The sequence below is a fragment of the Lasiodiplodia theobromae genome (genome assembly GCF_012971845.1).
Source record: "Lasiodiplodia theobromae strain AM2As chromosome Unknown scaffold_32, whole genome shotgun sequence".
Lineage (NCBI taxonomy): Eukaryota > Fungi > Ascomycota > Dothideomycetes > Botryosphaeriales > Botryosphaeriaceae > Lasiodiplodia > Lasiodiplodia theobromae.
The window spans coordinates 108,705-133,830 of record NW_023336511.1 but is presented as its reverse complement, the minus strand read 5'-3'; the positions used below and the strand labels follow the sequence as shown (position 1 = coordinate 133,830).

The following is a 25,126-nucleotide window of genomic DNA, read 5'->3' as shown; positions in this document are numbered from 1 at the left end:
AGTCAGAGGCAGGGTATTGTGAGTGCGCATTATTAATCAGACCACCGTTGACTTGAAAACAGTCTTTCCGGACGATGGCCATTTGCTTTTCCAGAGTGGCTGCTGTCTATCTTCGCCGAATGCGGATGATACCGAGAATACAGCCCGTACTTGTGCACCATCATATTGTTTCATGGGTGTTACGCGAAGCGTATGCTCATGCCCATTTTGTAGTTCAAATCGAAGCTATTCAGTTAACTCGTCTTCTGTCAACCAAGACAGGAATTCCCAATGGTGATGCGAACCTGGAGACCCTGGTTTCACGTAGCGCCACCTCATACTAACAGACAGGAGTCTGCTTCGAGATTTCTTACTGACTTTGATGCCCTGCTGTGAAGGTCAGAGCTCCCAAGTGCGAAAGGCTTGCGTAGAGGCATCGGCTATCTTCTACTGATCGTCGGGTGCGTCCAGTGTTCGGAAAGGGACCGCGAGTTGCCGCGTGTTGCCGACCATGGGCCGAGTCCGATTGGCGCACATTCCTCTCTTCCCCAGATTACTTCGTCTCCATCACAATCCGCTGCATTTCCCATTGACCGCTTAGAGAACGATGCACGCTTTCGCGGCCACCTGGAAAAAGACTTCGGGATTATTTGCGCGTCGTAAGGCGCTTACGTTGAACGACCATGGCCGACGACTCGTCACGCCCACCGAAGCGCACGCGTCAAGCTTGCGAAGGCTGCAGGTATGCTGCTGTGGAACGCGCTCCGGCGCCATCATTTGATCGAATTCTGAACCCTTTTAGGCGCAAAAAGACACGATGTCCCGGAGAACAGCCTGCGTGTTCACTCTGTGTACGCCTTGGTCAAGTCTGTTCCTACAACGAGGGCACCAGTCACGGCATCAAAATTCAGGATTCCGACCAGAGCGTTGTGAGTGTCATTAAATCAAACCCGCCTTGGCGTACTCTAATTAGTGTCCAGAGCGAGCGTCTCCGAAGCCTTGAGAGCAAAATGGACCTGATGCTGAATGCAAACTTGTTCGTAAGACCTGACTGCTCGTACCGTGGCCGAGGCTGACTGGTACACGAAGCTATCGACCCTCCCCTCAGCCTGCTATAGCTGTTGCACCGATTCCCGAACGAACATGGTCTGTGCAGCAGCCATCACCGCAGAGTTCAAGGTATCCGTCCTTTGCATACACAGACTCGCTTCCGCTGACCTACACCAAGTTCTTACCCACCAGCAGAAGTGCTAAATGATTTGTTAATCCGGTATGAGGAGCGCTGTAACTACCAACCTCTACCACTATTTGGCCCCGGCTTTGCCTCCGAATTCTTCCGCACCTTCGAGTCCCGTGATGATGAACTTGTTACTGCACTTCTGGCCATTGCATTTCGCATCTTTCACGGCCGCGAAGACGCCGTTGGTGCTGACGTGTCTGACAATTATGCCGCAAGAGCCAATGACTTGGTCACTAGGAGGTTAAGCACCGGTGGTGTAAATCTGGCAACCATCCAGGCCTTGTGTTTACTTTCTTTTTGGGAGTTCACTGGTAATTTCTCCACCACCATTTTGCTTCAATTCACTGACTCTCGCAGCCGGCCAGAAAGAGCGCTCGTGGCTTCACTTGAATCTTACCCTCAGCCTTGCCCAAGAGTCCAGACTCGTTGAAGAGCCAAATTGGACCGTCGACCCGGCCGAGCTCGAAGAACGCCGACGGTGTGCTTGGTCATTATATGTTCTTAGTCGTACATTCGGCCTTGAACCGCCGCTTTCTATTTTTACCTGCCGCTTTCCCGGGGCCATTTACGCTTCACATGACAATACGCCGCAGACGCCAACCCAGGACACGGAGATTATATTAGCAAACAGCATCAAGCTATACGAAATCTGGGGCAGAGTGCAGCATTTCGCCGCGCAGTCCAGTACCGAAGCTGGTAAGAGCCTGTGGACAGGAGACTCCGAGTACGGTTCCATAGTCTCCGCCCTGATGGAGTACGAGTCCCAGTTCCCAGATGAACATCGCTTTTCCGAGCAGACCGCCGGCAGATTCAAAAACAACCCGGCATACTGGGCTCCCTGGTTCTCTATTCAATTCATGTACCACGCCATACTCTGCGTGTTGAACCACCCTTTCCTCTTATCCGTACGGTTGGATCCCATAAAAGACAGCACCCCCAGAACCTTCCGGCAAAGTACATCAGACCAGGCAAAGCTGCACTCCTACTGGGCGTTCCGCTTCAGCACGGTCGCAAGGGAATTCGACTATACTATTACAGATCCTTTTATCGCATACGCTATCACGGTGGCAGCAACAATCTTCGATCATTACCGACTATGCGGGGAGACGCAGGCCAGGAGGGATGCGCGTGACAAGTTCCTCAAATGCCTGGCCTTTGTCCGGCAAGTTGGAAGAATCTGGCCCATAGCTGCGAATATGGTAAGTCATTCAAAAGCTCGTCATCGCTTTAAGCTGTGCTAACAGCAAAACAGGCGCAACTGTTGCAAAGCCTCGAGAGGACCACTACTGCCCAACTCCAAACTGACACTGACTACTCTCGCGAGAGAACCGCAATTTTATGGACTCTTCTTAGTTACAGTGCTGTGAGCGCTTCATGTTCTACCTCCGAGCCATCGCTCTTCAGCGGATCATTACTACCGCAACATGCCAGACGCCCCGCTAAGCTCACGGATATCCCATTGTATCAGCCACAAGCCCCTCCAAGCCAGCCTTCACTCAGCAGAGCAACATCCGGCGCTTTGGAGATGCAGGCTGAAACCAGCCAAGTCCAATTTACACCGAGTTCGAATAGAGACTCGAATACACCACTTGTTCCCGAGCTCCGGCATTTTGAGCAGTCCCTCCAAACCACCCTTCTTGACGACGTGCTAGGGGCATCTTTTGAATGGTGGGATCAAGGAAATCTCTGAACGCCCCTGAAAAAGCACGAAATCCGCCCTTTTCTTCAGCAACAACCGTACAGAACGCTCATAATTCATAAAAAGAAAAAGAAACATTACCGCCTTCAATATTGCCTCGGACGAAACTGTGCCATGGGACCCACCTTGTTGCTCACAAAGATATCCTCCAACTGTAACTCGGTCTCCCTTTCTCTGCCCCTGCCCAAGCCCTTGCGGCCCTCTCCGATCCTGCCAAGCTCACCAGGCGCCAGCCTCATATCAAAGGCCCAAACCAACCGCGCCAATGCCAGGCTCAGCTCCATATACGCCATGGGCTTGCCAATGCAGCCGCGGGGACCAATGCTAAAGGGATTGAAGACGTCGTGCAGCCTCTTCACTGCCTCCTCGCCGCCCGCGCTCTCCGTCGCAAGCCACCTTTCCGGGCGGTATTCGAACGCGTCGGGCACGTACTCGGCGTGGTGGTGCAGGGCGTAGATAGGGCAGCCGACTCCGGTGCCTGCCGGAATGTGGTGGCCGAGCACATTGAGGCCGCCTTCGAGAACGACACGCGGCAGCACAGCGCCGACGGGCGGCGACAGGCGCATGGCTTCGTCGATGCAGGCGCGGAGGAAGCTGCATCCGTTGAGGGCGGGGCCGGAGCGGATGTCTTCGGCGGAGGCAAATGTGCTGCGGATTTCAGTAGTGAGGCGTTCCAGCGAGGAGGGGTTGTGGAGGAGGTAGAAAATGGCTCCGGTGAGGGTCGTGGAGGTGGTATCGGAGCCTGTGCATTTCGTTAATTCTCAAGTGTCTTCGACCCTGTGAGGAGGGAGAACGAAACTCACCAGCAATGATCAGGGTGTTGCTCTCGCCCCAGAGCTCAGCCTTGCCAAAGCCCTGGCCAGTCTCGGGGTCCTTGGAGTTGAGCAGGTAATAGAAGAAATCCTTGCGGTCAGACTTCCACACATCGCTCTGTGTGCGCTGTCCCACCTGCTTGCGGCTGAAGGCGAGGTACTTGTCGCGGTCCTGGTTGATCTTGCGGAATAGAATCCTGTCCAGGCCGGACTGGTGGAGCCAAGGCATCGGTCCAGTCTTCATTTCAATCAGCTTTACTTTCATTCCAAAACGATACTCGTGGTATGCCATTTCTGGCGGAAAAGGGGGGGTTCATCACTTACGATATTGTGCCTCTTTGCCGCCTGCGTCAGCAAGAAGGCAGCCTCCCTGTTCTCAGGCACGTCACCCTCGAGCATGTTGAATGACTTGCCAAACGACAGATCTCCCATAACGTCGAATCCCAAATAAGTGCTCCACTCAGACACGTCGCGGGCAGGAGACCAAACACCAGCATCGCCCTGACCACCACCAGCAAGCTTGCCGACAAAAGATCGCACGTAGCCGAGCACGTAGTCCTCGACGCCCTTAAGGGCGGCGTCGGAAAAGGCGTGCGACATGACGCGGCGCTTCCGGGCGTGAGCGTGGCGGTCGAGGGCCGTGTGGGTACTGAAGACGCCCGGAGCGGCAGGGAATGCCAGATAGAAGTCGGATTTGCGCACATTGGCGCGGTGGCCGTAGATGGCTTTCAGCGCAGCCGGATCATTGATAGAGAGGGTGTTCGGGCCATAGCGGACGAAAGGGCCTGTGAAGGTATGGTTAGCATGAAGTTCTTTTTCACGTGTTGGACGGTTTGCGGACCGTAGCGTTGGTGCAGCTCGTAAAAATCGAGGTGCTTGTCTCCGCGCCAGGCGTGGTAGACGTCCCTCCAGGGAGTGATTTTGGCGAGAAAAGGACCGGGATAGCGGGCCAGAGGGTGTAGTGTGAGACGGTAGACGGCAAGCAGAAGAAGCTGGTCGTGTTAGCCAATGAGCGTCATCGCTTAGTGTGGTACTCACGTAGACGGCAAGAGCTACGGACGCAGCGCCCGCGACGTATACGGGCACAATCGCGATACGCGATGCGTGCTCGAGTATCGACGTCATTTTGATGGCGGTTTTCTCTGGGGAACGAATTCATCTCATTGTTGAGGTAAGATGGCGGAGCTTATGAAGAGTAGGCGGACCGTGTCTCCCCGGCCTGAACGGAAGGCGGACCGTTAGCGGCGGCTACCCAAGGCCCATATCTCAACAGTCATCCCCCGCTTCTTTCCCCCTTCCTCCGCTGCCTTCCGTTTGGGGCGCTATCTGGATCCTTCTCGCAGCTTACGAATTCGCAAAAAATGAGCGGTCAAAGAGGGTGAGAGCGGGGAAGTGGGTCTCTGCGCGCCGTTTGAATACCCAACGTCATCGACCACAAACACAGCAATCGCAGAGCTAGCTAAGCCAGATAGCATGACGCCCATCTCCCTCACAAACCTGGCTGCAGTATCTTCCTCTCGACTGTGCAGCCGTTTCCTATGTCTCTCCTGTAAGACAGGATTGACCGAATACGAGGACCCCTTCCAAGGCCCGCCCTGATGATCAGAGATAACGGAGCCCCGCTTAACACTGTCCGTCCATGCTCGTATCCTAACCAGGCATCAAAATAGAAAGAAGTAATGGTGAAGCGAGAGGAATCAAGCGCTGCTCCGAAGCCTATATTTTCCACCATTCAACGGCGATGGGCTTCCGCGCCCAGTAACCCCTCTTGTCCAAGGGGCTCTGCTTTTTCAAGAAGGATTTGGATCGTCATTGTAGTAGTAGATTTGTCTTCTCTCCGGATTTTCTGTTCGATCCTTACTGTATTAGAGGCTATCTATATCGTTCTCCGTTGCCTCAGTTCCAGCACCTTACCAATCCAGTCCCTCGCCATGATCCTCTTCCTCCTGCTCCTTCTCCAACTCCCTTAGCACCCTCTCCAGGCCACCCCTCGCAGTTTTCACCTCGGCTCTAATCTTCACCCTTGAGTAGAAGACTGGACAATCGCTGCTATCACAGCGCACCTCGTCGCCGAAAGAGGCGCCCTCGCAGCTCCGGCACACGTCGTTGACGTCACGCGCGCGACGCTCAGCGCGCTGCTGCCGGGTGCGGAGCTCCAGCAACGCGGCGTCAGGGCGTGAGAGGCAGGTATCGCAGAGAGGTAGCTTTTGCTGCTGCTGTTGTTGCTGTTGCTGCTCTCGCGATGACGACTGGTGGTCCAGCTTCGCGCGGCAGATGAGGCAGGAGCTGGAGCGCATGTAGTTTTCCAGCCTCTTCTTGACGCCGCCGAGCCCACCACCAGCACCGACGGCCACGGCATCACCGGCGACGCTCCGCACACGCTGCACCTTGGGCATCTCGTCGTACCAGGCGCGGACGTTGGCGCCGACGAGGTTGAAGATGCGCTCGAGCGGGGGTATCAGGTTCTTCGAAATGTAGTACTCGGCGTCGAGCTCGAGCTGGTCGTCGGCGAGCAGGCGCTCGGGGTCGACGCAGCGGTCGATGAGGCGGGCGCCGGGCGCGCCGGTGACGACGACGTACGGCACGCGCTCGCCATACTGCGGCTCTGCGCGGTGGTCGGCTAGCATGCGCTTGGTGGCTATCAGAGCACCTGGAGGACCCAGCCCCTTGTCAGCATAAGTGCCCAGCTTGACCTCCCGCGCGAAAAGGAAGTCCTGGATGCTAATCCGCCCCTCCATGATCTTTCGACACTGTGCCTGAAAGTAGCGCTTCACTTGACTGAGGTCTTGCGTGCGGAAGAGCAATTTCAGTGCCTTCTCCTCGATCTTCTGCTCCGCTGGCGTCCCATCGCGGCGCACCGTCTCGATGCCCTTGGCATCGAACTCAGGCTCCTCTTGCTGTCGCGACTCATACTTGAAGCCGACGTAGCGCTTCTTTGCCAGAAGCACGCAAGGGTGGTAGACCTTTTCGAACTTGAGCTTGACGGGACGCGGGTTACGCTCGGTGACGGCGGCTGCGATCTTCTCGCCAATATCGAAAGCCTCGGCGCGCGTGCGGCCGGGCAGATGCACGAAGATGGAGTCGGTGTCACCATACACGACTTCAGCACCCCACTCAGCGACGCTGTGGATGAAGGCAATGGCTTTTTCGAGCGTCTCGCGGCCCGTCTGGACGATGCTGTCGGCAATCTCGGAGCACGGCATGCGCCCGCTGTACGAAGCCGATGTGTAGCCATACGTGACGTTGGCAATGAGTTTGAGCGCCAGCTGTCGGTTGTTCAGTAGCTGCTGAAGCGTCTTGTCGTCTTTGTCCACCTTCATCCCGCTTTTGACCATAACGCGTGTTTCGAGTATCTCGCCCAGCATCTTCGCCAACAGCGACTTGCGCATCTCCGGCCGCACGTACATCATGCCGTTGGGCGCAACATTGACATAATCCTTGACCAGCTCGAGCAGACGCCGCTCGCGTTTAAAGTCCGTGAATCCCATCTTGTTCTGACCGCGCCAGCTGACAATCCGGCCGAGCAAGGTCGAGTAGCAGTAGTTGTACGCGATCATCACCGATGGGTAGAGGGACTGAAAATCCAAGACCAGCACAGGGCTGTTGTAGAATGCACTTTGAGGTTCCATGACCAAAGGTAGACACTCGAGTGCGTTTTGCTGGCCAACTTGCCTGCGCGATGGAGACGGCAAAAGGAAATTCTCCGGCTTCGCGATCCGGAACATGAGAGACTCGACTTTGAATTGCGACCCTCTGGATATGACAGAAAAGAAATCAACCCCGAGTAGACGTGCCTGTTCGCTTGTCCGTGGTATGATTTCATTGGCTTCCAAAATGTCGAGATTCAACTGCACTCTCGACAAGAAATAGTCAAGTACCTTGGCCAAATCGCGAGGTTTGCCGCTTTGGTACCACTTGGTTATGTCCTCGTGTTTGAAATACGGGATCCTTTTGTGGAGAAGGTGGAAGGCGACGTTCTCCATAGTATACTGAAGCAGGTCCAATTCCCCTCGCATTGCGCGCCAGATGTTGAGCATGTGCCTGCCGGTGACTCGTATCGTGGACGTATGAGTGAAGCCCCATCGATCAGCCTCCTTTCCGAAGCGACCATGAGATTGGGATTCCATGCGTGAGAACTCGTCGCAGAGATTGTACTCGTACTTCAATCTGGCACGCTCGATAAGATAACCCCAAGAGCTGTTGTGTACCTCGTAGCCTGTTAAGATGTCCGGGTCGAATTGTCGCACGATGTCGACCATTGTAGTGAGGAGGTCAAGCTCATCGGCCTCGTACTGGACCTGCAAGTCAAGGTGTTTGGCCATTTTTTTTGCGACTCCATCCTCGCTTGATAATGCCAAAACACCAAGATGCAACCCCTCATCATCAGTTTGAATGCACCAGAAAATGCATGCAATTTCGTCTTCCGCGGGATCTGGAAGTAAGGTTCCACGGGAATTGGCGTGTACTTCGAGGCTCATGATACTCATGTACTGCGTCTCGTGCTTTACACTCGTCGATTTGTGTTTTTGCAAGTACTTGAAGCCGTGTCTATTCTTTTGAGTTGGTCCTTCAATTTGTGAAACTTGTGCTTTGGTCCGCATTCTTTTTTGTTCCTCTGCAACTGGGTCCACATCAGTGTCGGGGGTAACCTTTGCGTTCTTCTCTTCGTCTAGCCATCGTTCAACCTCAGCATAAGTTGGGGGCCCAGTAGCGAACTCCCAGTTCAAGAGAGAACATTTCATGCTTCGTTGCCGATGCTTGGCCTTCTCTTTAGCTTTATCTACGACGATCCCAGGCTTCTCCCCAAAGTTTGCAGGTGAACTGCCCGTCGGGTCAAAAGGTGGCAGAAACGGAACAGTGTTGCTTTCAAGCCTGAACTCGCGCCCGGCGTATTCACGAGGCCGATCTGGCACGTCACGTTCGTCGCTGTAGTAGGCATCTCGATAGATAACGGGTGGTAAGCCATATTCGAGCATCGTAGTCGATATTGCCTCCGCCGTGGGAGGAGGCTGAGCAAAACAGAGGACCGCAGGACCATAGAAGACAAAGGATCCAGCTCGAAGTTGTTCGGCCATTTGTATTCCTTGTGATGAAATCATTGGATGGCTTGTTGCACCAGTGGCATTGGATTTTTCGTTGCTCAATGGTGTGTATAGTGGATGTTTTGCCATGGTCTGCCAGGAGGGTTTCGAAGGAGTACGAGACGTCTTCTGAGAGTTGGACCACCCCTCGCTTTGGCTCAAGCGTAGAGCTGTCTCGGGAGCATGGGGATTCTTGACGACAGGGAACGAGAGCGTGTTTGGTCCGTGCGATCCTTGAGCCTTGATGCTACCCTGGGATGATTGACTCGCGGGCATATTCTGACTGGCGTTTTTCGGAGGACTGTCTCTTGATCTTGCTGTGTCGCGGACATTGTCATCGAAAGCAACGCGTCTTGATGGAAATACCAGTCTACTTCGTAATGGGTTCATCGGAGAGCTATCCGGTTGTGCCTCACTATTTTTTCGGCGGGAGCCTTCCGCAGAGCCATGTAGCTTCCTGCGTTTTGCAGGACTCGCTGCTATTGACACCTCGCCAGGATTTTGGTCAGGTTGATCAGGAGAGCTTTCAAAGGAATCGTCGTGGAAACTTCCGTATTCATCCTGCGAATTGAATGGGCCCTGCTCTTCATCGCCTAACACTGGCTCTACAAAGTCGCCTGGACCTTGAACATGCTCCCCGTAGCGAGTTTTACTAGGACGAGCTTCGTCCTGATCTGCGTCCTGCCCATCATATAGTCCTTCATCCACGGTACCTGTGTCGTTTAGCTGTGCTGCCGCTTGAGATAGGGCGGCCTCCTTGGCGTGTTCTTCATCTGAGTCGTACGCGCTGTCACCGTCGTTCAATTGGGTAGCGCTCTCTTCGTTCACAAGCGGCGGGGGTGCACCATCGGCTCGGTAGTGGAAAGCGGGTTTTTGGGTTGCATGGAAAATTTCCAATTGTGCTGGGAAGAGATCTTCGACACTCTCGAGGACAGTCTTAATCTCCGAGTCTCGAGGGTGTGGCTTGATAAAATGATCAAAACCAATATCACTACAACTTTCAACCCCTCTCTCTTCGTCTACAAGCTTCGACATAATCTCTCGGTATTCCTCTTCATGAATCCAACCGCCGTCTCTGGTGTCTCGTGGATCTGCCGACATTGATACTAGAACTTCGGGGGGAAATGGGCTGCTGCCAGGGTCCGTGAGACCCATCCTACGTTTCCGCCTAATCGTCTCATCCCTCCACAAACCGGCCATGGAATGCACATACTTCTCGTCGGGCGCGAGATGGTTGAATCGTTCCTTGAAGTCGTGGTGGATAGGCCTGGAATGAATCTCTTTTCGATTCAGGATATCCTGCACGCAGACATCCACTTCGATTGGGCAGTGGCTCTGGCGCGGTAGCTCGTTCGCGTCCGATATCCAGCCGGGCAATATTGATTGATCATGCCATTTGTGTGCCGGGTTTCTCATTTCCAGAGAATCTGGCACCGGGTCGCGGAATTTCACTTTGGCGCAGTCCATATACGCGCACCCGTACAGGTTGTAGTCGCACATCCACTGCAGTAGGTATTGCAGGTGGCTCTCGTAGGGCTGCATGACCTTTGCAAGGATAGTACCTTGCTGCAACAAGTCGGCCAGTCGGGTCATGTTCAGGGGATTGAGGATATACACCTTCAGGAAGTATTTGTAGCCAACGTGGTATCCAAAGAAAGGGACACCCTTAACCAGACTTATATGGCCGACGAAATGGAGTCTGCTATTGTACGCATTTCGGCGGTAGCTGATGGCAAGCGCGTGGTCGATAGAGATGCGCAGCCTTTGAATGTAGGCGTCGACTGCATGTGTAAGTGTGCGGCCGATTTGCGAAGCGAAATGTTCTTACCTGCATCCTGTTCCAAGCTCCCATCATACTCTAGGTAGAGGTATGGCAATGCGCCATGGATATGAGCGCACACTTTTTGGCCAGTCTCGGTGGCGCCAAAAGCGCGAATGACGGGTACTTGGTATCCATTATGTTGCTCGGACGGCAGGCCCAATTCGCGGTGCAGCTTCGGGTCAAATTCTGTAGGAGTAGCCTGATAGTGGTCGACACAATTCAGGCGGAAGCGGAAGACGTCCATCAAGGCCGGCGCCAAATAAATGTTGAAGTGGAGAAAAGGCCGCAGAGAGGCTGGAGCATGATGCGCATGGAGTTCGCAGTTAGGCGGTCCAGGAAACGCGCAGGACAGTGGTAAAAACGCGTCGTATGTTTGTGTTGGCTGGAAGGAGCGAAGGCTGGGAGCGGGTTGACGTGCCTTTGACGCGCCTGCGCGAGTCAGGCAGCAAGAAACCGCGGCCTCTCGCCGTCGCATTGCACCCGTTCACGACTTTCGACCTCCGCCCGCCGCACCTTCACCACCGCTCCGCCACCCGCTGTTCGCCCATTATGCCACCCGGACAACCCCGCAAGCCGGCCGAGGCCGCCAACAAGGAGCGCAACGAGTACATCCCTAGCTTCATCGCCAAGAAGCCCTTCTATATCACCGATGACACCGAGGATTCCTCCGCCACCAACGCCAACGATTACCTCGAGCATCAGCGTCTCCACAAGTCTGCTCTCGACACCAGTCAGTCGAAATGGTACGATCGTGGCAAGAAGGCCGGCCCCGCCGCGACCAAGTTCCGCAAAGGAGCCTGCGAAAACTGTGGCGCCATGACCCACAAGGCCAAGGACTGCTTGAGCCGCCCGCGCAAGGCCGGCGCAAGGTGGACCGGCAAGAACATCGAAGCTGATGAGGTCGTGCAAGATGTTAAGCTGGGCTGGGACGCCAAGCGTGACCGCTGGAACGGCTACGATCCGTCCGAGTACAACGCCGTGATTGAGGAATACAATGAGCTGGAGGAAATGAGGCGGAAGATGAAGGGCGATGACAAGAAGGAGGGAGACGACGAGGAAGATGCAGAGGAGGAAGGTGCCAAGTACGAGGCCGAAGCGGACATGGGCCGGAAACAGCCAACATCCACCCGGAACCTGCGCATTCGTGAAGATACGGCCAAGTATCTGCTCAACCTCGATCTGGACTCGGCGAAGTACGACCCTAAAACCAGGTCTATGGTTGACAGTGGTGCGACGGCGGACAAGTCTGCGGCACTGGTAGCGGAGGAAGGCTTTATGAGAGCTTCGGGTGATGCAGCAGAGTTTGAGAGAGCACAGCGGGTTGCCTGGGAGTCACAACAGCGAGGCGACCGGAATCAACTCCACCTACAGGCCAATCCTACGTCTGGCGAGTATTTCAGGAAGAAGGAACAGGAAGAAGCCGAGGCCAAGCGCACAGCAAAGAAGAAGGAATTGCTGGCGAAGTACGGCGGCTCGGAGCATTTGCAAGATGCTCCCATGAAGAGCGCTGCCGTCACCGAGAACGAGAAATTCGTCGAGTACGACGAGAAGGGGCGCATCAAGGGGCTACCAAAGACAAAGGCCAAATCCAAGTATCCAGAGGATGTCATGATCAACAACCATACCTCTGTCTGGGGCAGTTGGTGGTCGAACTTCCAATGGGGATACGCATGTTGTCACTCTACAGTCAAGAACAGTTACTGTACTGGCGAGGCGGGCAAGAAGGCTTTTGAGGAGGCAGAGCTTCGCAGGACCGGTGCAGACGTGGACGAAGTCCCCAAGGAGGTCGCATGGAAGCAGGAGGAAACGCTCGAGGAGCACGTACCGAACGCTGTGGATAGGGATGAGAAGGCCAAGGAGGACGCCAAGACTAAGAAGAGGCGCCTGGCAGAGATGACGGATGGAGTTACAGAAGAAGAGATGGAGGAGTATAGGCGGAAAAAGCAATCCGCAGATGATCCCATGTCCAAGTTGCTCGGGAAAGACGAGCTACTTTGAGTGATCAGGTCATCCCCAACTGGTAAGGAGTTTGGCGTTTTTTGGCTGGGCCTGCATTGTTCTGGCGCATTTCCGGTTGATGGCTTGCAGGTCAGCAAAAAGTTGGCACAGAAGTCTCTACGTAGAGCTCTGAAATGTAAAGATATCCCCCGCCCACGTTGCTATCCATGTGCAATGTTACCAAACAGGGAAGATATACACATCCGCACGGACATTGAGCGCATCCTTGCCGGTCCGGAATACGGTTCCGAAGCGTTTGCTCTTTTCCGACGCATCTCTTGAAGTACTACTGGCCAGGTACGCAAGCGGCGCTCAACGGCCGAGTCATGACAGCTCCCTGCAACAGCTTTCCCCGCATCCCACTTGCAGGGTCATGGCCCCTCCAGACGAGCCTCTCCGCATCAGCTTCCGCCAAACCCCGGACGTCATGATGCTTCCCCCGCACATGCTGCCACCGGTTCTTGAGGGCTCGACGACCTTCTTTAAATACAATGGCAACCCCTCCTCGATCCTCCGCTGCCATTTCCCGTCTTCCCTCGATCAATTTCATCCACCGCGCAAGCAATTGTTACACATTCTACCAGCAAGATGGCTGAGCTCGACCCCCAATCAGGCCCGCAAGAGCCTGTGGACCCCGCGCTGGCGCAGGGCGCGCAGATACCGCTTCAGTCCTTCGCCATCCCAGACTTCCCGCCCGAGGCGCAAGTGCTGAAGGCGCTGACGCTGACGTCGGACATCAAGATCGACGAGTACCCCAAGGAGCTGGAGAAGTTCGCGCCCATCCCGGCGCTGCCGCAAGGCATCCAGAGCCTGACTCTCGAGCTCTTCTCGCTGGGCTTCCCGGCAGGCTTCCTGTCGGCACTGGCCGATGCACTCCCGCACGTGCGCAGCTTCGATGCATATAGCCAGTTGCTGTGCGGCATCACGACGGCGGCGCAGGACGATGCCGTCGCCTTCTTCGACAAGCTGCGCGAACTGCGCGCCATCCAGCTGCTCGACGTCTTCGCGCGGCCGGGCTTCTTCCAGACCGTGGGCGAGAAGCTGACGGCACGGGACCCGGACCAGCGCCTCATGTTCCTGCAATTCAACTACACCTTCCGCCACGAGGATGAAGATTTCCTGCACCGCATACCCGCAGAGGAGCTGCCAGCGTTCGTCAACCCCAGCCTCGTCATGTGCAGCTTCAACGTCGCTGCGCCCGACAATACCGACGACCCGGAGGACCCGACCAACGTGACCGAGGAGGGTGATGTGCAGCAGAAGCCTGAAGGCGTCATGGCTTTCCACAAGAGCCACGCGAATCACCTCGTCTACGAACTGACGAATGAAAAGACTGCCCCGACGGCGCTCCGTGCACTAAACACGACCCTATACACCTTCACCGTCGACGATCTAGAGACGGTGCTTCAGAAGCACACCGGCCTGCTGGTGCTCAGCGTGACGCTGGAGATCGAGCCGACCGAAATGTGCAAGAACCGCTTGATGGAGGCGCTCAGACATTGCCCCGAAATCGAGCGCGTGGAGATTGTGGGGAACCCGACGCTGGAATTTTCCATGGCCGTAAGTGCATTTTCTCATTAATGATAAGCCTAAGGTTTAGTGACTGACAATGATGGGTGTTACTTCCAGGTCATGAATCCTCGTCGTCATGCTCTGAACCACACCTTCCCGTCGGCGGATGACATGCGCAAATTGGAGGAGAGCTGCCCCAAGCTGACAAATTTCTCGGCGACCATCCTACGGACGACTTCGAGCGGTCATGTGGAATGGTCAAAGGAGGGCGGATCGTGGCAGGGAGGCATCACCGCGCCAGCAGTACCCGACGACGGGACAGGCGATATGCCACCGGCGTTGATGGCGACTTTGCAGCAACAAGCCACAGTATGAAATACTTTTTAGACAACGAGGGATTGACAGTGCTTGTATGGAAGTAGTGATTTCAGTAGGACTTTTACGGTCGGAGAACATTTGCACAAGTTTTCTTACATTGTACTGAATTGGAGTTTTCTGTAAGCTGTAAATGGCTAAGGGAATATTGATTATCCATGCCTCCCTGTTATGTTGTCTCGGTTGGTGAAAGAAGGATAAATGTCCTTGATGACATAGCCAAAATTTAAAAGTGACTAACTACTCTCTCCGGGCAAATCTCCAACTCTGCTAGATTTCTCCCCTGATTGAGTGAAAAAATGCTGTAGGTCGTAGAGGGAACTTTAGCGAATACTATTACTGCAAATTCAACACGCATAACTGACAGCATCAATCATACCACGAACATTAACATTGACAAGTCTGCCTGCATAAGAACATTGTTTCTGATCATTGGTCAACCCAAGCTAAGCAGCCTTAGCGTTCATCCAGATCATATCCATCATCGCTTGCGCTGCCACCTCTCCCACCCTTAACCACCCAGTTAAAACTCACAATCTCATGCCATTGCACATGGTAGCCATGCTCGACGTGAAAGAACGGCTCTCTCTCCACAACGAACTCCTTGCCTTTGCGGTACCCGATCTGCGGCACGACAAAAACGAAGGCAAACCAGTACAACACACCGCACCCAACAAGCGCCCAGCCGACAGTCGGGACAAGATACCAGGGGTAATCGGGAACGAGGTCCTTGACCGACGATGTCTCAGTGATATCGGAGGGTGGGATCCAGTTGCCGATAAGCGGGTAAAGGTTCGCAATGAAAAAGACGAAGGCGCACGTTGTCGAAATATAATGGTTAAAGGGTGATTTAGCCCGCCAGCCTGCGGATTTAGTAGTGCGGCTGTGCATTGAATCTTCGTTTTTGCCATTGTTGTGGTGGCTCTTGCGATGACAGGTGACCAGGCGGAGGTAAAGCATGCCCAAACCGAGCACTGTGTTGAGAAGCGAGCCAATGCAATAAGAGTATAGAAGTGTAAGGACGTTGTATGCGTTCTCCGTAGATTGGCCCCAAGTGGCGAGGATAAGGAGGACAGAGAACGCCCAATGTAACGTCAGCGCACCCACGGGTGTTGCCTCAATGGATTCAGAGTCTTTGACGGGTCGGCCAAGCAGGCGGTTCGAAATGCGGCCAAATATGTTGGAGCTTTGGCCAAAGAATTTCGGCCAAGGCAAAACGCCCTCCTGAGATTATTATGAGCAAAGCTTTCTGTGTTGATGCGAAATGGGGATTACCTTGGCAATCTCTTGTTTGACGCGGGCTGCAGTGAATGTCATGACGATAATGTTACCGAGACCGGAGATAGCCATGAAAGCATTGAGCACTCTTGAGGCTACGCCACCATTAAATGTGTTCTGGAAAAATAGAGCAGACACATCGGACCCGTCGAGCCGGGGATCGTTCTTATCGACAACAATAAACTGCATGTATGAGACTACGCAATTTACGAAACCATGGTGTAATACTCACATAAGCTACATTGACTAGCATGTAGAGAACGCACATTGTACCCACTGCAGTCAGAACGCCCTTCCGGAATTTTTTGCGTGGCTGGTCGATTTCACTCAGGACCTGAGGTACATCAGTATAGGTTCCCGGTGTGGACTGTAGTATACTTACATAATTCGACTGGGAGAATCCGGTGTATGCAAAAATGACTGAGAGGAACCCTTCTGCATAGCCATATGATGAGTGAGATGTGTTGCTGAATGAGTTATCCAGGGCGTAATTCGTGGCTGCTTTGTTCGCTTTGTCGCCGAAGACTCCCCCAAGAGCACAGAAGCCAACAACGATGATGAAACAGAGAGTAGCAACTTTGAGGACAGCGAAGATGTTGTTCAGCCAGATTCCGCCTTTTCTCCAGGTACCGTGAAAGAGGCAAGTAAAAGTAATGACGCCAAGAGCGATTCCTCGGACTGAAGCCCTGTTTGGGCTCTCGTGGCCAGCTGCTCTGAGTACGTAGTCTCCAAACGCTATAGAGTTGCCAGCCATGTTGCCAATGATGATGAATAGAAGGCCATAGATGCATGTAATGAAGTACTTGGGCTTTTTGCTGTGGCATGGTTAGTCTGATCACCCTTGCGAAACATTGCGGGGCGTAGACCATGAGAAAAGAAATCTAGGACGGAACTGACAAAAGATACTGGAGATATACTAGCTCCCCTCCGTTCCGTGGTACAGCCTCCTTGCGGCCGTCGATGAGGTATCGTGGTGTGGTTAGGCCGAATTCAATGAATACCATGGCGCCGGCAAGGGTTGCGAGAGCACCGCAAAGCCAGAACAGGAGAGACACGCCAACGCTTTGTGTGCCTTTTAGTAAAGTTGTAGGTGTCTTGAATATACCGCTTCCTAGAGATAAGGTCAGAGGTGGACGTCACTATCGCAATGGAGGAGAGTACCCATCATCCTGTTGATGATAATGCATATTATTGACCAGAAGCCCAGGCGCTGTGGGCCTCTGGAAATTTTGTTCGCGATGCGCTCAGGGTCCCTCTGAGCCTCGAGGTACAGGCGATCCTCAAGGTCCAGTTCAATGCTTCCTCCAACGGATTGGGCCTCGGCATGGGTTTCTTCGTCTACGGCCATGATGAGGGATTAAAGTCGGGCAGCGTGGGATGCCAATCTCAATAGCACGAGGCTGCTGCAATATCTTAATTGATTTCGCATTCCGACGAGGCTGAGCAGCAAGTCTGCCTAGCCAGGGCGGCAGGCAACATAGCTGCTGCATGAGTCGTAAGGATCTGCTCACTCGCAGCGCTGAGACAAGCTGGGGGCGCTTAATCCGGTCACACGGGACTGCTGTTGTGCAGCCACACGGCGGAGCACCGTCTTGGATGGGCTCAAAAAGCCGAGGAGGCGTCGAAGGGTGGGGGCGGCCTCGAGGAATGGCGTACCTCGTTTGGAGCCGAGGCGCCAGAACAGGGGATGACTATGCCTATACAGACGATGTGATAGGTCAAGCGCGCTAGCGTCCACTGTTTTGCGGCGTTGGACAAAGAAAACAGATGCACGCTAGCCATCGGCTGCAGGAGGATGCTGTACAATACAATACCAGCCTTGCCAAACAGGGCCACCGGCGAAGGGCAGCCAAGCGGCTTATCAGCGCGGGCAGTGCTATGTGCGGCTGATGAGCGACGCGGGTGCCTTCGCATTCCGGCTGGCTGCGGACTGGCGGTTATCACCAGCGATCAACCTCTGATGTGCACTCAGCTGTGCTCACCATGTTCGAAACTTTGCAAGCAGCTAGCGCACTTGCGCAGACAATCCAACTGGTCTGGCGGCTCTGGGACATGGGCTTCAACCAGGTGAAGAATGCGCGTACGAATCTTCCTCCTCCCCCTTCCCGGGGGCCCTTCTGGTATTAACTGTTCCCATTAGATAAGCAGTACGTCGAATTTGGTCTCGCACTACGAAATCTTGGGAAAAACCTGGAGACAATCAGAGCCGTCATCGAAAATGCCTACAACCAGCTCCAACGCGGCCGCCTGCGGCCCTTCGATGAAGAGGAGTTGCTCCCAATGACCGATTTTCACCTCATAATTGGAGACTACCGGTCCACTCTCTACGAGTGCGAGAAATTGCTCTCTGATAGGTAGGGAATCCTCAAGCCTCTGATCTTCTTTTATAGGAGGTTGCCTAATAAGGATCTGCTGACTCGAGAGCAGGTCCAAATTCCGGCACGGTGGCGGTAGGAAAAATTTCGTGCTCAATGTTGTCTGGAACATAGAAATCGAGCCTGAGGTAGCAAGGCTGCGCGACCGCCTAGCCTTCCACAACATAAAGATCCTCATGATCCTTAAGCCGCTCGAGATGAAGATGCTGGCCGATATCCGTGCTCTTATCCTTGATCTTCACGACGAGGTCATGATCGAGTTGAAGGAGATCAAGGGCATTCTCACCAGCTCCAGCACCGACGAAGAGCGCAAACTACTCTCGTTACAAGTCCCAGAAAATTTGGCTGCCCGGTTGGAGGACGCCATGGTCCAACACCATCCGGAATGTCAAGATCCCGACACATTTCCCTTGCAGCTCGGCATGGATGCCTTCATACGCTGCTTCCAGGATGGCAACTCAACCTCGGAGACTGACACATATCTCAATCTGATGAAGTGCCTTTGGATCATGAGAAGGATAAAAAGAAGCGTCGAGTACAGGAAACTGCCCGAAGGTTCTCTCTGGCAGCGCTACGTGAGCCGAATGGACTACCGGCTCTCAAAAAAGTGTGATCACTGGAAGCAGTCGTTCGCTCCTGAGCCAGACATGGAAACTATTCTCCGCTTGCCTGATGACGACTTCCAACTCTGGAAAGCTGAAGACGAAGAAAGTGAGCAGGACATGACAGGAGATGACAGTGTCTTTCTCACGGAGCTGTTGAACGTCACGCTATCCTCGGAAAGGGGCTCAAGTACCCACAAGCTACGAGTACTCCAGAACGTCGACAGCACCATCCAAATCCAAAACACTGCAACCACAACGACAGGGAACAGAGAGTTCAACGACGTCCATCGCTTCGACGCCTATCTGGACAAGGCACACTTCGTTCCCATTTACGCATGTCCGAGCTCCGCAAGCACTGCCCTTAACGTCAAATTCAAGAGCGACAGGGAATCCGCAAATGGCATATCACCATCTTTCACCACGCTTGGCGACCTTCTTAAGTTTCAGGAAATCATAACTGGTTACAAAACGGTTTTATACCTTGGTGATTTGGAAGTCGAACGTCACAATGCGGGAAGGTTCTCGTTTGGGGGCTCGATGAGCAAGGACAAAGGGAAGGTGCAAATCTGGCAGAGAAAACGTCCTACTCAACATCAACCAGAGGAGCAAAGCAGCCAAAGCAGTACAGTCAGTCCCACCAACCCCATCGGACCAGATGAGCCTCGGGGGAGACTCCTGTCGAAGAGTTCGGCATCTCCACCAACTGAAAGCTTTGTCGAGAAATGGAGGCGAGACTCAACGTTGTCAATGGCTCCCTCTTCCATTATAGAAGGGAGCGTCTCGAGCACCATCTTCACAGGAACTAGAATTTCACGGATGGACACAGGCTCGGGGACCATCGCCATCCGCATGGAAAAGCCAGAGATGCCCAAGCTGATTTTGTTTCTGGAGTCCAAGAAAGGCGGCTCCCTTTCCTTTCTGTCTGTCGACATGGACGAAGATACTTTCATCAACATCCAGGCCTGCGACTGCCGCCGTCCCAGATCTCGTTGCAAAGCGATTGTGATTGAACACCTTAAAGGACCTCTACCAGCCCGCCATGTCACCTCCGCCGATGGTCTCAAGTCCTGGAACATCGCAACCCTTGGTGCCTCACAGCCACCGATACCGCCAGATCCTTTCGCAATCAAGGATCTGCGTTGGGTTAAGCTTCAGTTTACTTCAGTTGAGGATAGGGAGAAATTCTCAACGCGCTTCAATGATGTCATGCGGCTTTACAAGGGCCGTCTCGCCGACTTTTACCACGACATGGAGGCCGTGAAAGGAAGAAACGTGGTCACGACTGAGTTCCGAGAGAGACGTGGGACTTAAATGACCCTCCCTGAATGCCACAACATCAGCATACAGTTTCTTGTTAGCTGATGTGCCACACATAACGATCTATCCCGTGTGACGATTCTGCCATACCTCGCACACTGGTGATATGCTATGGCCACCATACAGACTATTTTCGTCGAGGACTACCGTGCATGACGGCTTGGAAAAACTATCCCAACCCAGACTCCCTACGAAAATCAGGACATGATACCTCCATGTTTGAGCGAGCTGCCTCAGCCCCCTGCGAACATATGGCATGCAACGAACCCCTTTCTGGAACGGACTGCCCTCTATTCTCGTCGCCTTACCCAGGCCGGGGATACCAGCACTACTCCCATTAATCATCATCTCCTCGCCCAATCTGGTAGTAGTAAAGGCAACTTTCCCATCGATCTCACCCACTATGATGATGATGACAGCAGCTCTGATGACAGTAGCCAAGAGGATGAAGATAAATCAGATGATGAGGAGGAGCTGGACGAAGATTCTGAAGAATACCAGAAACTTGTGGATGATACGCTCAACGACCGCAAGTCTGAAGATCCCTCTTCCTTGCCGGTTACCCATTCGACCTTCATTACCTGGCTGTCGTCAATCAATGTCATCAACGCTAAGAAGGACTGGAACTGGGATGGCTATACAAAAAGTATAATCCCTACCTTATCAGCTCGAAGGATCATGTCTCGGTGTTCCGCCCAGGAAAGTCCCCCCTTCTTGCTCCGCAATACGGACGGGACTCCCAGATTCCGAAATTCGCTCTGGTTTTAATCCCGATACTCAACCCGACGGCATGTTCTGCTGTTATTTTGAGACATGGCCGAGATCTTTCGCTACCCTTGAGATGCTGCAAGATCGCATTATTGCCTTCCATAAGCATTCAACGTTCTACAAATGCGTTGAGTGCGGATCGTCTGCAGACGGCAAAGATAACATGCGCAACCATCAAATTGGTGCATCTCCTTGAGCCTAGTTCACCACACCAATGCCCTGTCCAGACATTCGCTGCCCCTACACGGAGCTCCAATTCACAAGTATCGCGGACCTCCGACTTCATCTGGTTATACAACCCTCACTTCTCGGTAGTTACAACCGGAATCCTAGGTGCTTTTCGTCCTAACGAATGGTCATTTGAGCGTGTGCCTCTTACCGCCCCTCTTTATTACTTCCAATGGGGGCCGACTTCGAGCAGCATTACGCGATTCAGCATCTTGGTGTGCAAGCACCTCTCAGTAGATCGACATTTGCCCTTGTGTCTCCCAGCCAAGTGCTGCAATGTCCATCAATATCGGCCTCAAGGCTACCTTTTCCTACTTTGCCTACAGTATACTCTTCTTTATCTTCTACTTCTTTACCTTCTGTTTCTCCTTCTTTATCGGCATCTACTCCTTTTAAATCTTCGACATAGGGGGTCTTTACAACAAATCGCCAATGCGTTTTCCGTGATTCCATGATCGATTCACTTCTCTTGTAGGAGAGCAAGAAGTGGCACGTTGTGATGTGAGCCTCATTATTCTATACTGAAGAACACGTATTTTTCCATTTACATGAGCACTGTAACATTACGTTTTCCATTCACTTTTAGTCAATGTAGTATTATGCATAGCAAGATTCCAGCATGGACGTATCAGAGATAAAGTAGTATTGCGCGAAATGAGGGAATCAGAGAATTATTCTGCTCCCGCTCCGGTCCCCACTGGTGCTTGCCCTATTGTTTCTGCGGACGCCCGTATTCTGACAGAGGGTACTGTAGCCGATGGCTAGCGCGAAGGATAGGAGGGCCCTAGAACAGAGCGTAAGCATTCCTCGTTTTTTTTTAAAAAAAAAATGAAAAAGGACATTTATGGGTAGTTGAAACCATCGTCCGGACGTGAAATATAATTATTAATCCCACATTCACATCAGGATGATAGCTTCAACTACCCATGGTATGAACGAAAAACAAATCCACGCTAGCCCCAAGAGATATTCTTGTCTTGAGATTTGCTGAAAGCGACCACCAGGGAGTCGGAGTGTTTTCCGTCGCGCGAGCCAATCTTTGCGGCGCAACCCCACCTTCTCTACGAGTAGGTGTCCACTCAGACAACGCTTCTCGCCGTGAGGAGGCTAAGCCCGTCTCTTGTCGCGGCCTAGAGCGCTAGAGTTCTTGTTGCTCTCTGCTCTGGGTGCTGGTAGTGATTGACCCCCGATTGCCTCCATTGCTTGGCGGATGTAATGGTCCCTGTCTCACCCGGACCCGATTCCGCTTTGCATCATTCCTGTTTGCAATCGAACCGCTGGGGGCTACATACGCTGGCGTCACTGTCCTTTTCTTAGACCCTGCCCTTTCCTTTAAAAAAGCATTCCAGCTCCTCACGGCCCAAGAAAATAATCAGCCTCTTCAAAATATACTTACACCCCTGTGAGAACAGTACAGAAAGCTTGCTACGCCAGTGTTCCCAATATTCCTTGGCAGTGGCCCTTTAACGCTACCTCGTTCTTACGATCGATGACGTCCGGAATCAACCAGCCTCTGGCTTTTGGGCCACGCTTTGATTCTCATCACACCTTAGGTCATGCTGCGGATCCCATGTTAATGTCCAATCGGTTCGACAACTTGTCCGATGTTGCATTCTTTTCGAAGCTCTCCAATTTTCATCAGGCGCCTTTCGGCGATGGCCTAGTAACGTCACTTGGCGATTACGCGCTGCAAGGCTCCTTGAATCATGATGTTCTCTCCGATGAGGGCAGCGATTTGGCACGTCTGAACAGGCATCCTTCGGGGGGCTCGGCGTGTGGGTTTGACGATATGGCGAGCCAATACTACCAAAGCCAACAGACTATATCCGGGACAACCGGACGCAATAGCCAAAACAAAAGCCCCAGGAAGCCAACCAAGCGACCCAGACCGGAAGCAAGATGCAGGCGGGAGGTGAACCTGGAAAAGAACCGTCTGGCGGCGAACAGGTGCCGACAGAGGAAAAGGGACTGGACAAGCAGGCTGGATAATGAGCATCGCCAGCTTTTGGCGCACAACAAGCTCCTTCGCGCCGAGATGGCTAGCCTGAATGATACCGTTTTCGAACTGAAAGAGCTGGCCCTCGGGCACGCGGATTGCGGGTTCCGTCCGATTGACGAATACGTGAGACAAGAGACGCAGCGGGTAGAGGCCAGGGCTCGCGGAACTCGATGTAGGCTATTCTCGTCCATGGTCACGTTTTGTCGTTCCTGAGGTGGAGGAATCCGCTTGGCTTAACTTGGAGTACCACAGCCCCGACATACCATGTCCTAAGAGGAGGCGTATTCCACCGACGGGCTGACGGAATGGGAGGGTCGAGCGAGCGGCCGGGGTCCGCGGTGTAGAATGAAAAGTAATTACTCTGGCTGGAAGAGTAGCCGAATTCGCCAGTGTAGAGTGGAATGCACTCAGAACGCGCACGAGAGGGAGTTTTGTTCTACACAAGAGAGGCTCAGGGACAGCTTTGGCGATGACGCAGCGTGGGGCGATTGGCGTGTTCGCGACGCGAAAAGCGCGTGGGTTGGCGCTACGGAGTAAACTGCGCCCAGTGGCAATTTCCTCATCCGCTCTAGACCTATTAGCCTTCTGCTGCTCCCACACGTCAGTGCTCCCTACTCAACACCAACCTGCTCGCCGCCTCTCCCGCGTTGTGTTTTGAGATTGACACGCGACCGCGGACTGCTTCTCCGGCACACGTCCCTGGCTCGCTCCAGCCATCTCGCCATCTGGCGCCGCCACAGCGGCTGGTCAGGCACCCCGAGCCGCTGCCCCAGGCACAACACTCTCCGTAATGCTTCCTTCTCTTCAGCCAAAGCAGCAGCACGGCATGCAGACACCTGTAAACACTCCCGCGACCGACTCCAGCCCAGGCCGCCGCCGCCGCCTTTCCGGCCAACCCAAGCGCAAGACGGTCGTCGCTGTCGCTTGCCAACCCTGTCAGCGCAGGAAGCACAAGGTAAACGCCCAAGCCCCACCCCTGCCGGCCATTCTTACCTTCGCAGTGTGATGGGGAGCGCCCCACCTGCACGCCATGCCTGGCGAGGAATCGAACCGACTGCGCCTACGATGCCGATGGAGACCAGCGGCGCACATCTGCCCTGAAGAGCCGCATTGAAACCCTGTCCAGGCAGGTCGAAGACCTTAAAGACATCATTACCGGAATTGCTGTTGACCCAGATCCCCAGCGGGCCTGTGCCACTGCACGCCAGCTCGCTGCCGATGGCTTCCAGAACACGACACAAGTCGCCCAGGACCTTCGAACCCACCGACATGGCGCCTTGGTCGACCCCGAATCGAGCTCACGCCGCCAAACCACCGAGTGTGATGTGTCGCCCACGCTCCAAGTCGGTCCTAATGGTGCAGAGCCGCCGCTTTGTGTCTTGCCCGGCGGCGCCCCGCCACCCGGCGCTAGCTGGACCTCGGCCGCTCCGTGGTCGTACGAAAACTATAATATGGACTTCAATGTGCTCCAGGCTGAATACGAAAGCATTCCGATAGATGTAAGCGTCCCGCTTTTTCCTCTTTGCACATGTTTCTGGCGGGCTGAGTCAATGTCGTCGCATCATAATGTCCAGGGGACCAGAAACTTGCCTTTGGCGCAATCGGCCAAGTACAGTGATTCCTGGAAGACTCATCGAAAGCTATCCTTTGTCGGATTCGCAGCGACACCTCGATCCTAGACGTTGTGGGCAGACGGTGGACTGGCATTTTCATCCTCGGGAGACTTTTCCTAGACATGCATCCACCTACTGGGCGACACTGACACCTCCCGTATAGCCCGTCATTTCCTCTTCTGTCCCTTCGGCGACACGGTGCCAAGATTCGCAGGGTTTTGGGTAGGTGTATCAACGCGCCGCCTTCGTAACTGGCCCGGTTGACTCTTGGACAGAAACATGATTGCAGATCTGCATACGTTGAATGCTGCGTTCCCGGATCAGCCTAGGTATGAGCCTTAGACGTTGTTGTTCCTGGTTCTTTGATTTGCCCAAACTTCCGGCCACATTGGATGAGGTTTGCGTCCTTGATGAACTGCAGGATA

The 25,126-nt window shown here is 53.8% G+C and overlaps 8 protein-coding genes across 8 annotated transcripts; 5 read left to right on the top strand and 3 right to left on the bottom strand.

Annotated features, from left to right (window-relative positions):
- Positions 1-662: 662 nt before the first annotated feature.
- On the top strand, positions 663-2,524 carry LTHEOB_9508 (uncharacterized protein; the record flags this gene model as incomplete). Its single annotated transcript, XM_035519103.1, has 8 exons — positions 663-721; positions 782-908; positions 960-1,019; positions 1,136-1,158; positions 1,208-1,530; positions 1,577-2,354; positions 2,408-2,418; positions 2,472-2,524. The coding sequence occupies 8 exons, from the start codon at positions 663-665 to the stop codon at positions 2,522-2,524; spliced, it is 1,434 nt and encodes a 477-aa protein (XP_035368735.1).
- A 480-nt stretch (positions 2,525-3,004) lies between these two features.
- Positions 3,005-4,855, bottom strand: LTHEOB_9507 (Cytochrome p450 monooxygenase; the record flags this gene model as incomplete). The annotated part of the gene is made up of 5 exons (XM_035519102.1): positions 3,005-3,660; positions 3,722-3,968; positions 4,055-4,515; positions 4,572-4,722; positions 4,769-4,855. 5 exons carry the CDS (start codon positions 4,853-4,855, stop codon positions 3,005-3,007), a joined length of 1,602 nt encoding a protein of 533 aa, XP_035368734.1.
- A 785-nt stretch (positions 4,856-5,640) lies between these two features.
- On the bottom strand, positions 5,641-10,877 carry LTHEOB_9506 (DNA polymerase zeta subunit; the record flags this gene model as incomplete). Its single annotated transcript, XM_035519101.1, has 2 exons — positions 5,641-10,592; positions 10,640-10,877. 2 exons carry the CDS (start codon positions 10,875-10,877, stop codon positions 5,641-5,643), a joined length of 5,190 nt encoding a protein of 1,729 aa, XP_035368733.1.
- A 305-nt stretch (positions 10,878-11,182) lies between these two features.
- Positions 11,183-12,631, top strand: LTHEOB_9505 (Pre-mRNA-splicing factor slu7; the record flags this gene model as incomplete). Its single annotated transcript, XM_035519100.1, has 1 exon — positions 11,183-12,631. The coding sequence occupies one exon, from the start codon at positions 11,183-11,185 to the stop codon at positions 12,629-12,631; it is 1,449 nt and encodes a 482-aa protein (XP_035368732.1).
- A 588-nt stretch (positions 12,632-13,219) lies between these two features.
- On the top strand, positions 13,220-14,518 carry LTHEOB_9504 (uncharacterized protein; the record flags this gene model as incomplete). The annotated part of the gene is made up of 2 exons (XM_035519099.1): positions 13,220-14,191; positions 14,261-14,518. The coding sequence occupies 2 exons, from the start codon at positions 13,220-13,222 to the stop codon at positions 14,516-14,518; spliced, it is 1,230 nt and encodes a 409-aa protein (XP_035368731.1).
- A 456-nt stretch (positions 14,519-14,974) lies between these two features.
- On the bottom strand, positions 14,975-17,144 carry LTHEOB_9503 (Amino acid/polyamine transporter I; the record flags this gene model as incomplete). The annotated part of the gene is made up of 6 exons (XM_035519098.1): positions 14,975-15,742; positions 15,794-15,979; positions 16,029-16,130; positions 16,179-16,611; positions 16,694-16,907; positions 16,958-17,144. 6 exons carry the CDS (start codon positions 17,142-17,144, stop codon positions 14,975-14,977), a joined length of 1,890 nt encoding a protein of 629 aa, XP_035368730.1.
- Positions 17,145-17,779: 635 nt separating this feature from the next.
- On the top strand, positions 17,780-20,087 carry LTHEOB_9502 (Aspartate aminotransferase protein; the record flags this gene model as incomplete). The annotated part of the gene is made up of 3 exons (XM_035519097.1): positions 17,780-17,876; positions 17,937-18,150; positions 18,224-20,087. 3 exons carry the CDS (start codon positions 17,780-17,782, stop codon positions 20,085-20,087), a joined length of 2,175 nt encoding a protein of 724 aa, XP_035368729.1.
- A 3,791-nt stretch (positions 20,088-23,878) lies between these two features.
- On the top strand, positions 23,879-25,043 carry LTHEOB_9501 (Nitrogen assimilation transcription factor; the record flags this gene model as incomplete). The annotated part of the gene is made up of 4 exons (XM_035519096.1): positions 23,879-24,043; positions 24,090-24,587; positions 24,865-24,923; positions 24,977-25,043. The coding sequence occupies 4 exons, from the start codon at positions 23,879-23,881 to the stop codon at positions 25,041-25,043; spliced, it is 789 nt and encodes a 262-aa protein (XP_035368728.1).
- Positions 25,044-25,126: the final 83 nt, after the last annotated feature.